This window comes from Takifugu rubripes, chromosome 19 (genome assembly GCF_901000725.2).
Source record: "Takifugu rubripes chromosome 19, fTakRub1.2, whole genome shotgun sequence".
Lineage (NCBI taxonomy): Eukaryota > Metazoa > Chordata > Actinopteri > Tetraodontiformes > Tetraodontidae > Takifugu > Takifugu rubripes.
This window is the reverse complement of record NC_042303.1, coordinates 11,235,444-11,248,450: the sequence shown is the minus strand read 5'-3', so window position 1 is coordinate 11,248,450 and position 13,007 is coordinate 11,235,444. Positions and strand designations below refer to the sequence as shown.

The 13,007-nt window shown below is 39.8% G+C and overlaps 4 protein-coding genes and 2 long non-coding RNA genes across 8 annotated transcripts; 2 read left to right on the top strand and 4 right to left on the bottom strand.

Moving 5' to 3' along the window:
• Nucleotides 1-2,034: 2,034 nt before the first annotated feature.
• On the bottom strand, nt 2,035-3,922 carry LOC105417849 (protein shisa-5-like). 2 transcript variants are annotated; one of them, XR_003886026.1, is made up of 4 exons: nt 3,764-3,921; nt 3,329-3,376; nt 2,922-3,071; nt 2,035-2,788 (listed from the first exon to the last, which is right to left on the bottom strand). XR_003886026.1 is itself a non-coding variant. In XM_011614025.2 (4 exons), exons 1-4 carry the CDS (start codon nt 3,766-3,768, stop codon nt 2,637-2,639), a joined length of 435 nt encoding a protein of 144 aa, XP_011612327.2. In that variant the 5' UTR covers nt 3,769-3,922; the 3' UTR covers nt 2,035-2,636. The 2 variants fall into 2 exon arrangements, 1 of the variants encoding a protein (XP_011612327.2); XM_011614025.2 differs by having other exon boundaries at nt 3,329-3,456; nt 3,764-3,922.
• Nucleotides 3,923-5,304: 1,382 nt separating this feature from the next.
• Nucleotides 5,305-7,162, bottom strand: LOC115246918 (protein shisa-5-like). The gene is made up of 4 exons (XM_029826875.1): nt 7,024-7,162; nt 6,589-6,716; nt 6,182-6,331; nt 5,305-6,058 (listed from the first exon to the last, which is right to left on the bottom strand). Exons 1-4 carry the CDS (start codon nt 7,026-7,028, stop codon nt 5,907-5,909), a joined length of 435 nt encoding a protein of 144 aa, XP_029682735.1. The 5' UTR covers nt 7,029-7,162; the 3' UTR covers nt 5,305-5,906.
• LOC115246919 (uncharacterized) lies at nt 6,012-7,119 on the top strand. Its single transcript, XR_003886027.1, has 2 exons — nt 6,012-6,099; nt 6,546-7,119. It is a non-coding gene; the product is annotated as an uncharacterized lncRNA (long non-coding RNA).
• Nucleotides 7,163-8,564: 1,402 nt separating the features above from the next.
• Nucleotides 8,565-10,409, bottom strand: LOC105417848 (protein shisa-5-like). Its single transcript, XM_029826876.1, has 4 exons — nt 10,271-10,409; nt 9,836-9,963; nt 9,429-9,578; nt 8,565-9,317 (listed from the first exon to the last, which is right to left on the bottom strand). The coding sequence occupies exons 1-4, from the start codon at nt 10,273-10,275 to the stop codon at nt 9,166-9,168; spliced, it is 435 nt and encodes a 144-aa protein (XP_029682736.1). The 5' UTR covers nt 10,276-10,409; the 3' UTR covers nt 8,565-9,165.
• Nucleotides 9,271-10,366, top strand: LOC115246920 (uncharacterized). The gene is made up of 2 exons (XR_003886028.1): nt 9,271-9,358; nt 9,793-10,366. It is a non-coding gene; the product is annotated as an uncharacterized lncRNA (long non-coding RNA).
• A 613-nt stretch (nt 10,410-11,022) lies between the features above and the next one.
• On the bottom strand, nt 11,023-12,591 carry LOC105417847 (protein shisa-5-like). Of its 2 annotated transcripts, XM_029826966.1 has the most exons (6): nt 12,573-12,591; nt 12,236-12,304; nt 11,914-12,070; nt 11,675-11,835; nt 11,422-11,580; nt 11,023-11,278 (listed from the first exon to the last, which is right to left on the bottom strand). In XM_029826966.1, the coding sequence occupies exons 2-6, from the start codon at nt 12,300-12,302 to the stop codon at nt 11,157-11,159; spliced, it is 666 nt and encodes a 221-aa protein (XP_029682826.1). In that variant the 5' UTR covers nt 12,303-12,304; nt 12,573-12,591; the 3' UTR covers nt 11,023-11,156. The 2 variants fall into 2 exon arrangements, with proteins under 2 accessions (XP_029682826.1, XP_011612324.2); XM_011614022.2 differs by lacking the exon at nt 12,573-12,591 and having other exon boundaries at nt 12,236-12,436.
• Nucleotides 12,592-13,007: the final 416 nt, after the last annotated feature.

The following is a 13,007-nucleotide window of genomic DNA, read 5'->3' as shown; positions in this document are numbered from 1 at the left end:
CAAGAAAGTTTATTGCAGACCTCTAATTCCTCTGGAAAAGAGAGGGAGGGAGACACTCGGGCAGAGACCTCTTCAGCCTCGTTGTCTTTCCGAGGCTCCTGCAGTGTTGTCCTGCTGCTGCTGTTTCAAGCAGCTGATTTCTGTTTGTCTAGTGTCAGGCCCTACGCAGCTGTCACACCGTCACCGCGACTGCTCCGCACCAACAGACGCGAGGGAGGACTGGGTGGGAGGACTGGGTGGGAGGACCAAACCTGGATTTGATCACATTTAAAAAATAAAAGAACAACCTTAAGATATTTGGAATTTCCCTTCACTCTCTGACCCACAAACATGCACATTAAAGAAGATTAAAACTTAAGTATATGTCTCCCTGCACTTCCATCACTATCCACACACACAAGCACACACACACACAAGCACACACACACACACACGGACCAGGTTTCTGGAAGGATGAGGCTAAATTCCTCTTGGCTTACCTGGCTGGATTCAGCGATAACTCTCCCATACCCAAATCTTCTCCACCTCCTTCTGCTGATGGAAAAAAAAAACTCCAGTCTGATCCAACAGGTGTGGTCTTTAGCACAAATCAGTCAGGTTCCTATTCTACTTTTCACCTAACTGTATTTTTAAAGTAATAATGTGGGTCGATGGGTCTATCTCAGCAGTCACTGCATGGCAGGCGTTCACCCCAGACAGGTCACCAGTCATCACTACTCATTCATAACTAATTTAGAGCCTCCATTAAAACTAACGTGCATGTTTGTGGTCTGTGGGAGGAAATCTGTACCTGGCCAGGACATACACATGGGAAGGCCTGGATCTGGAAACATACCTGGAGCCTTCATGTCATAAGTCGATCAGCACTGCACTACACTGAGTTTATATGTTGTAGTTCATTTCAAGAATTACTTCAAGAAGTACTTCCTGGAACTTATTAGGTTAAAAAAGTTAGGATCCTGTTTTGGTCCGTTTCATTTCTGTTGTATTCAACTCAGACTAATAGTTGAGCTGTAATATTTAAGCATATTTTTGCAAAGACAAATCTGCCCATGTAAAATATTGGTTTAGTTGTCATGAGAAATGAACAGAAACTCCTTTAACAGGTTTAAACTGTGGAATGACCTTAATTACCTGCTTAGAGGACAAGCATGAGTGGCACTCTGACTTTATTCATTTGCACAAACCAAAGCTCAGTATTTTTGACTCTTTTTTTTAGCTGAAACTTTCTTTGTCGAAGGAACCAATTGTTGTTGTTTTTTTTATTGTATCAAAATATACACTCAATATTGTGACAAATGTGTTTGTCTTTTCAAGTATGTGTGGGAGTTTGGCACGTATCTCTTTGGAGCATCTTGGCTGTGGGCAACGGCATTCACTGGGGAGTTTTGACTTTTGTCAGCAGCTGCTCCCACGCAGCGCTCACTGGTTCACTCAAGAGCCCTGAATAAATCATCTAAAACCAGATCAAAATGTTAATTTCTGATACACAGGAGCACCGCCCTGTCTTTGTGTTTACATTGACCAGACAGCAGGAGGAAAGGCAAAAAAAAAAAGAAAGAGGAAAGGAATTTTGTGGGATGTGGAAAACGCGTGGAAAACAGTGTGGTGGCTTCTTGGGCAGAGGGCCAGACAGGAAGGCCTTCAAACAGAACAAAGCACAGACCCAGGGATGGGCTGAAAATGCTAAAAGGATGAGAACAGCAGCGTTTTACTGGCTGTAAAGATTATCTGCCACAGCGTCCATGAGCCTGGCCTCCTTGCTCATTAGCAGTCTGAGCCACACTTCAAGGAGAAAGCTTCTTATTTTAGACACTAAGGTGGAAGTACTGTACACGCCGTTTTCCCATCACAGCCCAGAGCCAATCTGGTGACTGAGATTGCTGTGGTCAGCACTAATACTGTATTGATTAATGGACAGCGAGGGATGCAATAAGAGGGAGTGGCCCTGGACATTATGGGATTAAATGCAAGCACACCCACTAAAGCTATTCAACCACACATGATCCCAAAGGAAGAACGGGAACAGAACACTGCAGTTTCATCCCACTGCAGGGAATAACATTTTTATTGCATTATGGGAACTATTTAAGACATAATGCTTGTGTTTTACAAACCTATTAAAAAACAGTAGAAAAGTATTTGGCTTTTGATCCTTCATGATATGAGAATTTCCATCAAGCCCCACCTCCCATGCTGCAGACATACAGAATACGGTACATGTTTTAGCCATAATTGACACAATCATACCAAACTACAAATCTCCATATCATAACTCACTTTAGCACAGGCAGACAGACATCAATAATATTTTTTACACAGTGCATAAAAGCTGTTCTATACTGACCTGACCTTTACTGACCTTAAATAGTGATGTTTAACAGTATCAATAATCAAGGCCACGGCAATAGTTTCATTTCTTAAGCTTTGTGTGTGGATTGACCAACAATTGTGTAAATCAATCCTATATCGATTGATTGCAAGCAATACGTAAACAAAACATTATTTATGAGGGCATTTTTCTTCACAGCTACAGCACCATCAGCAGGTTTGACCCTTTTGTGACTGTTTGGAATGCATAAGAAGGTGGCGGAATGCAATGGAATGCATAACACGGTGGCGCCATCTAGTGGTACTCAGTACTTATTGACAGGTTGGTTAAATGAGGCTGTGTTTGGGTAAAAAGCAGGATTGTAGGGCAACTGTGTGTGCACGTCTGAGTGCCCAGAAGGCTGACTGGGGTGGAGGAACATCATCCCTGGGTTGTGTGGCAAGAGAGCTGGATCAGCTGAAAACACAAAACACAATTTTGTGTTAAACACCTCAGAAGTATGTATATGTGTGTGTGTGTGTGTGTGTGTGTGTGTGTGTGTGTGTGTGTGTGTGTGTGTGTGTGTGTGTGTGTGTGTGTGTTATCTCACTAGCTTCCTGGTATGATGGTGGAGGTGCTGTCATGTAAGGTACGCCGTGTGCTTGCTGAGGTACTGGCTGGTAAGCTGGGTACTGTGGCTGAGGCCCAGAAACGGGTATTTGGGAAGAAGACGGATGTGTGTACACTACTGTAGTCACATCTGTAAAGTCAAATACTGATAGTATCAGAAAAACAATAGCTCGAAAAATAGGAAAGCTCTGACATTTTCTGTGAATTCACAGCCATGTGGCTGCTCTATTTGTTACTATTTATAAAAGATTTAGTAATTGTTACTGTAGTTGTTTTGGATAAAACACGTTATCGAGCTTTATAATTTGAAGAAGCATTTATTTCTCACTTGCTGTTCTCTAAAGACAAACTTCAAGAACTTCAAGAAGAATCAAGAACGTTTCCTACTTTGGTGCCTTTGCGGGTTTCTTTTCTTGCAACAGCAGCAGCAGAGAGCTACACAGCAAGCGACGATACCCACACAGATGAAAATGATAATGAACAACCCTAGGCCGAATCCCAGTTCGAAAAAATGTCTGTTTCATACATGTGGAGGGAAATAATAAAGATATACAACAATTAAACAATGACAGTTCAAACGTTGAAATTGAAAGCTTGTAAGATTTGATGTGAAACTTTAATGAAAGCAGGTGAGATGGTCTCACAGAAGCCTGAACTAATGTTCTCTGCGTTTACTTGATGTGGATTTTCTCAAATAAACTCATATCCAAGTTACACGAAAGCGCCTCGTTAACGTCTACTTCCGGTTTCACTTCATGTCAGACGAAGATTCGGGGAAAACGTATAGGTTAATAAATACATGCGACCGGGAGTCCGCCTCACCTCATTTTGGCATTCAGTTAATTAAAGTCACTGGTTTTGATCCAATTTGTGATGGTCAAACTACTGGCAGTGGCCTGGCAGCAGACGAGCTCGGCAGCTCACGGTAAAAACACGACACATGGCTGGATGTAGGGTTCGTCACTAAATTGACTGACTGACGTCTTTTTCGTAGTTGAATCATAGTAACTGGATAAACTGTAATAAACAGAGTCTTTTGCGCATTTGGTCTTATTTGTCCATATGTACATTGGTACCGTTAAAACACATTCTTAATCTTTAATAAAGTAATATATACCAAAACTGACTGAATCGCTTTTGCGGGTCAACCTGTAAATGTACCGGGTAATTAGTAACGGTTCCTAGATGGACGCGTTTAAGGATGACGTCCGATTATTTTTATTTTTTTAAACTAAGATTTATAGATAATAAACGTGAATATTCGTCAAAACACACAGCTGATGTAATAGCTCAGTCAGGTTAGAGAAATGTAATTGAAAGAGAAGTTCTCACTGTTCACACTTTATATTAAGACATAACTTTCAAACTTAAACTAATCCAAATATGCCAACAGAAAAAGACTGATACAGATATAATAGTGTTACAAACAAGGAAAAACTTATTTTCTCAAAGACAGTTCTAGTTAGTGGACACAATCTCAAATAAACTAAATAGAAATCTAATGGAATTCTGACAAATAATCAGGCCATTGTAAATAAATAAATAAAATGTGTCTATTAAACAAAAAATGACCAAAAAGTTGTTTTTTTTAATTAACTCATTAGAAATTTCACAAAATACTGAATGCATATTTTAAAACTGGTGCTATTTAATGTAATATTTAAGCATATTTTTGCAAAGACAAATCTGCCCATGTAAAATATTGGTTTAGTTGTCATGAGAAATGAACAGAAACTCCTTTAACAGGTTTAAACTGTGGAATGACCTTAATTACCTGCTTAGAGGACAAGCATGAGTGGCACTCTGACTTTATTCATTTGCACAAACCAAAGCTCAGTATTTTTGACTCTTTTTTTTAGCTGAAACTTTCTTTGTCAAAGGAACCAATTGTTGTTGTTTTTTATTGTATCAAAATATACACTCAATATTGTGACAAATGTGTTTGTCTTTTCAAGTATGTGTGGGAGTTTGGCACGTATCTCTTTGGAGCATCTTGGCTGTGGGCAACGGCATTCACTGGGGAGTTTTGACTTTTGTCAGCAGCTGCTCCCACGCAGCGCTCACTGGTTCACTCAAGAGCCCTGAATAAATCATCTAAAACCAGATCAAAATGTTAATTTCTGATACACAGGAGCACCGCCCTGTCTTTGTGTTTACATTGACCAGACAGCAGGAGGAAAGGCAAAAAAAAAGAAAGAGGAAAAGGAATTTTGTGGGGTCAGCACTAATACTGTATTGATTAATGGACAGCGGGGGATGCAATAAGAGGGAGTGGCCCTGGACATTATGGGATTAAATGCAAGCACACCCACTAAAGCTATTCAACCACACATGATCCCAAAGGAAGAACGGGAACAGAACACTGCAGTTTCATCCCACTGCAGGGAATAACATTTTTATTGCATTATGGGAACTATTTAAGACATAATGCTTGTGTTTTACAAACCTATTAAAAAACAGTAGAAAAGTATTTGGCTTTTGATCCTTCATGATATGAGAATTTCCATCAAGCCCCACCTCCCATGCTGCAGACATACAGAATACGGTACATGTTTTAGCCATAATTGACACAATCATACCAAACTACAAATCTCCATATCATAACTCACTTTAGCACAGGCAGACAGACATCAATAATATTTTTTACACAGTGCATAAAAGCTGTTCTATACTGACCTGACCTTTACTGACCTTAAATAGTGATGTTTAACAGTATCAATAATCAAGGCCACGGCAATAGTTTCATTTCTTAAGCTTTGTGTGTGGATTGACCAACAATTGTGTAAATCAATCCTATATCGATTGATTGCAAGCAATACGTAAACAAAACATTATTTATGAGGGCATTTTTCTTCACAGCTACAGCACCATCAGCAGGTTTGACCCTTTTGTGACTGTTTGGAATGCATAAGAAGGTGGCGGAATGCAATGGAATGCATAACACGGTGGCGCCATCTAGTGGTACTCAGTACTTATTGACAGGTTGGTTAAATGAGGCTGTGTTTGGGTAAAAAGCAGGATTGTAGGGCAACTGTGTGTGCACGTCTGAGTGCCCAGAAGGCTGACTGGGGTGGAGGAACATCATCCCTGGGTTGTGTGGCAAGAGAGCTGGATCAGCTGAAAACACAAAACACAATTTTGTGTTAAACACCTCAGAAGTATATGTGTGTGTGTGTGTGTGTGTGTGTGTGTGTGTGTGTGTGTGTGTGTGTGTGTGTGTGTGTGTGTGTGTTATCTCACTAGCTTCCTGGTATGATGGTGGAGGTGCTGTCATGTAAGGTACGCCGTGTGCTTGCTGAGGTACTGGCTGGTAAGCTGGGTACTGTGGCTGAGGCCCAGAAACGGGTATTTGGGAAGAAGACGGATGTGTGTACACTACTGTAGTCACATCTGTAAAGTCAAATACTGATAGTATCAGAAAAACAATAGCTCGAAAAATAGGAAAGCTCTGACATTTTCTGTGAATTCACAGCCATGTGACTGCTCTATTTGTTACTATTTATAAAAGATTTAGTAATTGTTACTGTAGTTGTTTTGGATAAAACACTTTATCGAGCTTTATAATTTGAAGAAGCATTTATTTCTCACTTGCTGTTCTCTAAAGACAAACTTCAAGAACTTCAAGAAGAATCAAGAACGTTTCCTACTTTGGTGCCTTTGCGGGTTTCTTTTCTTGCAACAGCAGCAGCAGAGAGCTACACAGCAACCGACGATACCCACACAGATGAAAATGATAATGAACAACCCTAGGCCGTATCCCAGTTCGAAAAAATAGCTGTTTCATACATGTGGAGGGAAATAATAAAGATATACAACAATTAAACAATGACAGTTCAAACGTTGAAATTGAAAGCTTGTAAGATTTGATGTGAAACTTTAATGAAAGCAGGTGAGATGGTCTCACAGAAGCCTGAACTAATGTTCTCTGCGTTTACTTGATGTGGATTTTCTCAAATAAACTCATATCCAAGTTACACGAAAGCGCCTCGTTAACGTCTACTTCCGGTTTCACTTCATGTCAGACGAAGATTCGGGGAAAACGTATAGGTTAATAAATACATGCGACCGGGAGTCCGCCTCACCTCATTTTGGCATTCAGTTAATTAAAGTCACTGGTTTTGATCCAATTTGTGATGGTCAAACTACTGGCAGTGGCCTGGCAGCAGACGAGCTCGGCAGCTCACGGTAAAAACACGACACATGGCTGGATGTAGGGTTCGTCACTAAATTGACTGACTGACGTCTTTTTCGTAGTTGAATCATAGTAACTGGATAAACTGTAATAAACAGAGTCTTTTGCGCATTTGGTCTAGTTTGTCCATATGTACATTGGTACCGTTAAAACACATTCTTAATCTTTAATAAAGTAATATATACCAAAACTGACTGAATCGCTTTTGCGGGTCAACCTGTAAATGTACCGGGTAATTAGTAACGGTTCCTAGATGGACGCGTTTAAGGATGACGTCCGATTATTTTTATTTTTTTAAACTAAGATTTATAGATAATAAACGTGAATATTCGTCAAAACACACAGCTGATGTAATAGCTCAGTCAGGTTAGAGAAATGTAAATGAAAGAGAAGTTCTCACTGTTCACACTTTATATTAAGACATAACTTTCAAACTTAAACTAATCCAAATATGCCAACAGAAAAAGACTGATACAGATATAATAGTGTTACAAACAAGGAAAAACTTATTTTCTCAAAGACAGTTCTAGTTAGTGGACACAATCTCAAATAAACTAAATAGAAATCTAATGGAATTCTGACAAATAATCAGGCCATTGTAAATAAATAAATAAAATGTGTCTATTAAACAAAAAATGACCAAAAAGTTGTTTTTTTTAATTAACTCATTAGAAATTTCACAAAATACTGAATGCATATTTTAAAACTGGTGCTATTTAATGTAATATTTAAGCATATTTTTGCAAAGACAAATCTGCCCATGTAAAATATTGGTTTAGTTGTCATGAGAAATGAACAGAAACTCCTTTAACAGGTTTAAACTGTGGAATGACCTTAATTACCTGCTTAGAGGACAAGCATGAGTGGCACTCTGACTTTATTCATTTGCACAAACCAAAGCTCAGTATTTTTGACTCTTTTTTTTAGCTGAAACTTTCTTTGTCAAAGGAACCAATTGTTGTTGTTTTTTATTGTATCAAAATATACACTCAATATTGTGACAAATGTGTTTGTCTTTTCAAGTATGTGTGGGAGTTTGGCACGTATCTCTTTGGAGCATCTTGGCTGTGGGCAACGGCATTCACTGGGGAGTTTTGACTTTTGTCAGCAGCTGCTCCCACGCAGCGCTCACTGGTTCACTCAAGAGCCCTGAATAAATCATCTAAAACCAGATCAAAATGTTAATTTCTGATACACAGGAGCACCGCCCTGTCTTTGTGTTTACATTGACCAGACAGCAGGAGGAAAGGCAAAAAAAAAGAAAGAGGAAAAGGAATTTTGTGGGGTCAGCACTAATACTGTATTGATTAATGGACAGCGGGGGATGCAATAAGAGGGAGTGGCCCTGGACATTATGGGATTAAATGCAAGCACACCCACTAAAGCTATTCAACCACACATGATCCCAAAGGAAGAACGGGAACAGAACACTGCAGTTTCATCCCACTGCAGGGAATAACATTTTTATTGCATTATGGGAACTATTTAAGACATAATGCTTGTGTTTTACAAACCTATTAAAAAACAGTAGAAAAGTATTTGGCTTTTGATCATCATGATATGAGAATTTCCATCAAGCCCCACCTCCCATGCTGCAGACATACAGAATACGGTACATGTTTTAGCCATAATTGACACAATCATACCAAACTACAAATCTCCATATCATAACTCACTTTAGCACAGGCAGACAGACATCAATAATATTTTTTACACAGTGCATAAAAGCTGTTCTATACTGACCTGACCTTTACTGACCTTAAATAGTGATGTTTAACAGTATCAATAATCAAGGCCACGGCAATAGTTTCATTTCTTAAGCTTTGTGTGTGGATTGACCAACAATTGTGTAAATCAATCCTATATCGATTGATTGCAAGCAATACGTAAACAAAACATTATTTATGAGGGCATTTTTCTTCACAGCTACAGCACCATCAGCAGGTTTGACCCTTTTGTGACTGTTTGGAATGCATAAGAAGGTGGCGGAATGCAATGGAATGCATAACACGGTGGCGCCATCTAGTGGTACTCAGTACTTATTGACAGGTTGGTTAAATGAGGCTGTGTTTGGGTAAAAAGCAGGATTGTAGGGCAACTGTGTGTGCACGTCTGAGTGCCCAGAAGGCTGACTGGGGTGGAGGAACATCATCCCTGGGTTGTGTGGCAAGAGAGCTGGATCAGCTGAAAACACAAAACACAATTTTGTGTTAAACACCTCAGAAGTATATGTGTGTGTGTGTGTGTGTGTGTGTGTGTGTGTGTGTGTGTGTGTGTGTGTGTGTGTTATCTCACTAGCTTCCTGGTATGATGGTGGAGGTGCTGTCATGTAAGGTACGCCGTGTGCTTGCTGAGGTACTGGCTGGTAAGCTGGGTACTGTGGCTGAGGCCCAGAAACGGGTATTTGGGAAGAAGACGGATGTGTGTACACTACTGTAGTCACATCTGTAAAGTCAAATACTGATAGTATCAGAAAAACAATAGCTCGAAAAATAGGAAAGCTCTGACATTTTCTGTGAATTCACAGCCATGTGGCTGCTCTATTTGTTACTATTTATAAAAGATTTAGTAATTGTTACTGTAGTTGTTTTGGATAAAACACATTATCGAGCTTTATAATTTGAAGAAGCATTTATTTCTCACTTGCTGTTCTCTAAAGACAAACTTCAAGAACTTCAAGAAGAATCAAGAACGTTTCCTACTTTGGTGCCTTTGCGGGTTTCTTTTCTTGCAACAGCAGCAGCAGAGAGCTACACAGCAACCGACGATACCCACACAGATGAAAATGATAATGAACAACCCTAGGCCGTATCCCAGTTCGAAAAAATAGCTGTTTCATACATGTGGAGGGAAATAATAAAGATATACAACAATTAAACAATGACAGTTCAAACGTTGAAATTGAAAGCTTGTAAGATTTGATGTGAAACTTTAATGAAAGCAGGTGAGATGGTCTCACAGAAGCCTGAACTAATGTTCTCTGCGTTTACTTGATGTGGATTTTCTCACATAAACTCATATCCAAGTTACACGAAAGCGCCTCGTTAACGTCTACTTTCGGTTTCACTTCATGTCAGACGAAGATTCGGGGAAAACGTATAGGTTAATAAATACATGCGACCGGGAGTCCGCCTCACCTCATTTTGGCATTCAGTTAATTAAAGTCACTGGTTTTGATCCAATTTGTGATGGTCAAACTACTGGCAGTGGCCTGGCAGCAGACGAGCTCGGCAGCTCACGGTAAAAACACGACACATGGCTGGATGTAGGGTTCGTCACTAAATTGACTGACTGACGTCTTTTTCGTAGTTGAATCATAGTAACTGGATAAACTGTAATAAACAGAGTCTTTTGCGCATTTGGTCTAGTTTGTCCATATGTACATTGGTACCGTTAAAACACATTCTTAATCTTTAATAAAGTAATATATACCAAAACTGACTGAATCGCTTTTGCGGGTCAACCTGTAAATGTACCGGGTAATTAGTAACGGTTCCTAGATGGACGCGTTTAAGGATGACGTCAGATTATTTTTATTTTTTTAAACTAAGATTTATAGATAATAAACGTGAATATTCGTCAAAGCACACAGCTGATGTAATAGCTCAGTCAGGTTAGAGAAATGTAATTGAAAGAGAAGTTCTCACTGTTCACATTTATATTAAGACATAACTTTCAAACTTAAACTAATCCAAATATGCCAACAGAAAAAGACTGATACAGATATAATAGTGTTACAAACAAGGAAAACGTATTTTCTCAAAGACGGTTCTAGTTAGTGGACACAATCTCAAATAAACTAAATAGAAATCTAATGGAATTCTGACAAATAATCAGGCTATTGTAAATAAATAAATAAATAAATAAAATGTGTCTATTAAACACAAAATGACCAAAAAGTTTTTTTCTTTATTAACTCATTAGAATTTTCACAAAATACTGAATGTATATTTTAAAACTGGCGCTAGGGCGACACAACATGACACACTCATTTGAAAGAAACTTTGATCTGAAATGTCCAGTTTAGGCGTTGGGGTCATAGGCAGGGTTGTAGGGTGGCTGTGTGAGTTTATCTGAATGTGGCAGTGTGGGTGGATAAGGCTGGACCGAGTATGGTGGCTGCCCTGGAGTCGGTGGAGGATTGACTGGAAAACAACAATAATTAGTTGGTTCTAAAATAAAATGCTGATTTTAATGTGTGCCAAAGAATTTGCTTTTGCTCCAATCTCATTCCAAAAGTTCATGTTTTCAGCCAATAGTCAACAAGGTGTCTGATGAAATAACTCACAAGCTGCAGGGTATTCGTGCGGAGGTGCGGTGGGGTTGGGCAAGCCTCCGTGTCCAGGGTGGACTGGTACGGGTTGGTAGCCTGGGTAGGATGGATGGTATCCAGAAGGGGGTGGCGGCTGCTGGGGTGTGCTGACAACAGTGGTAACATGTCCCACAGCTGTAAATGAGACACCAGTATCCAGTCACATAATTGCACAAGATTTGAGTTTAGCATTAACAAGAGTTGCCAAGATGATTCAGATGTGTCCTACTCTGGGCTCGGCGGTCACGCCTTTTTTGACACTTCTTGTAGAACAAACACCAAGGAGCCACACAGCAGATGATGAGACCAACGCAGCAGACGATAGGAATAACAGTACCTAGGATGGCTGCTGTGATTAGCCCAGATTTATCAAATTTGTCAAACACAGGCCTGTTGAAAAAAAAAACAGAACAGCATATATTTTGACTATGCATTACAGGTAAAAAGAAGCTGCAGTGAGGGTGAGACCTTTCAGAGCAGTCCTCTTGTTTCTCTGGGGTGAGACGGTTTTTCTTTTCACCGCAGCAGTATCGCTGGCTGCAGCTTCCACAGCAATACTTGGAGCCACACTGCTGGGTTTGATGGAAGTCACCATTCTTGTCCCAGTAGCTGCTACACACATCCGCTGAAACATAGGAAACAGATTTCCCTGAAAAACAGATACTCAACAATCCAACAGCTGAGCACGCCGCGTTCACGGCAGGTCCTGCCATGACTGACGTGACCGCCTGACCTGATCCGTCCTTTGTGATTCCATAAATCGGTTTATAATGAAAATATATGAACTCACCCCAGACAGATGGAAGCAAGGCCGCACACAAAACACACACAAGAATGGACAAGTGGTGTGAACCCATAACTGAGGAGGCAACGAGCAACTGACTGTTACAACTGGTCTGTCTGATCTTCTTTGCAGTAACTTGCTCTACAACATTCATGTCATTACGAAAGAGCTGTGCGTTCAAAATTTATTCATTTGTCAGCGTTCCTTTGTGTGCACACGGCTTATGTCAGTATTTTTTAACTCATTTTTCTCAATAAAGATTAACGCTCTAACAGAACCAAGAAGTTAAATGTGTGCTTAAATTAATATACATGAACAAACGTATGTTTTTGGGCGCACCAACCTGAGTGGAAATGACATCATCTGTTGAGGTTGAGCAACACAGAAGATTATAAGTGAACGCAGCATCAACTCCACCCTGGTTTGTGTAAACCGGTTACGTGTCCTCTCACTCCTTCCCCAACACTTTAATACCCTCCCTTTCCAACCTAAAAACCTATTTTCTTCTAAAGTGATAGACGATCTGTGGATTCAGTCTTGAGGCCAGTTAGCAGAGCCTAACATCTCGTGCCAAAAATATCCACCCAAATCAGTTAAAAACAATTGTTTGCTCCTGATTATAGGCACATCTATATAAACAAATGCTTTTTTCCTCACTTGAAAGAATGTATAATTCGGAAAGCTACATTGTACAAATTCCAGTAAGCTGTTATATTAAGGATTACGCTTTAAGACGTGATGAAATTGATAAAAACCCACTTCAAACAAAGAAGTGCGC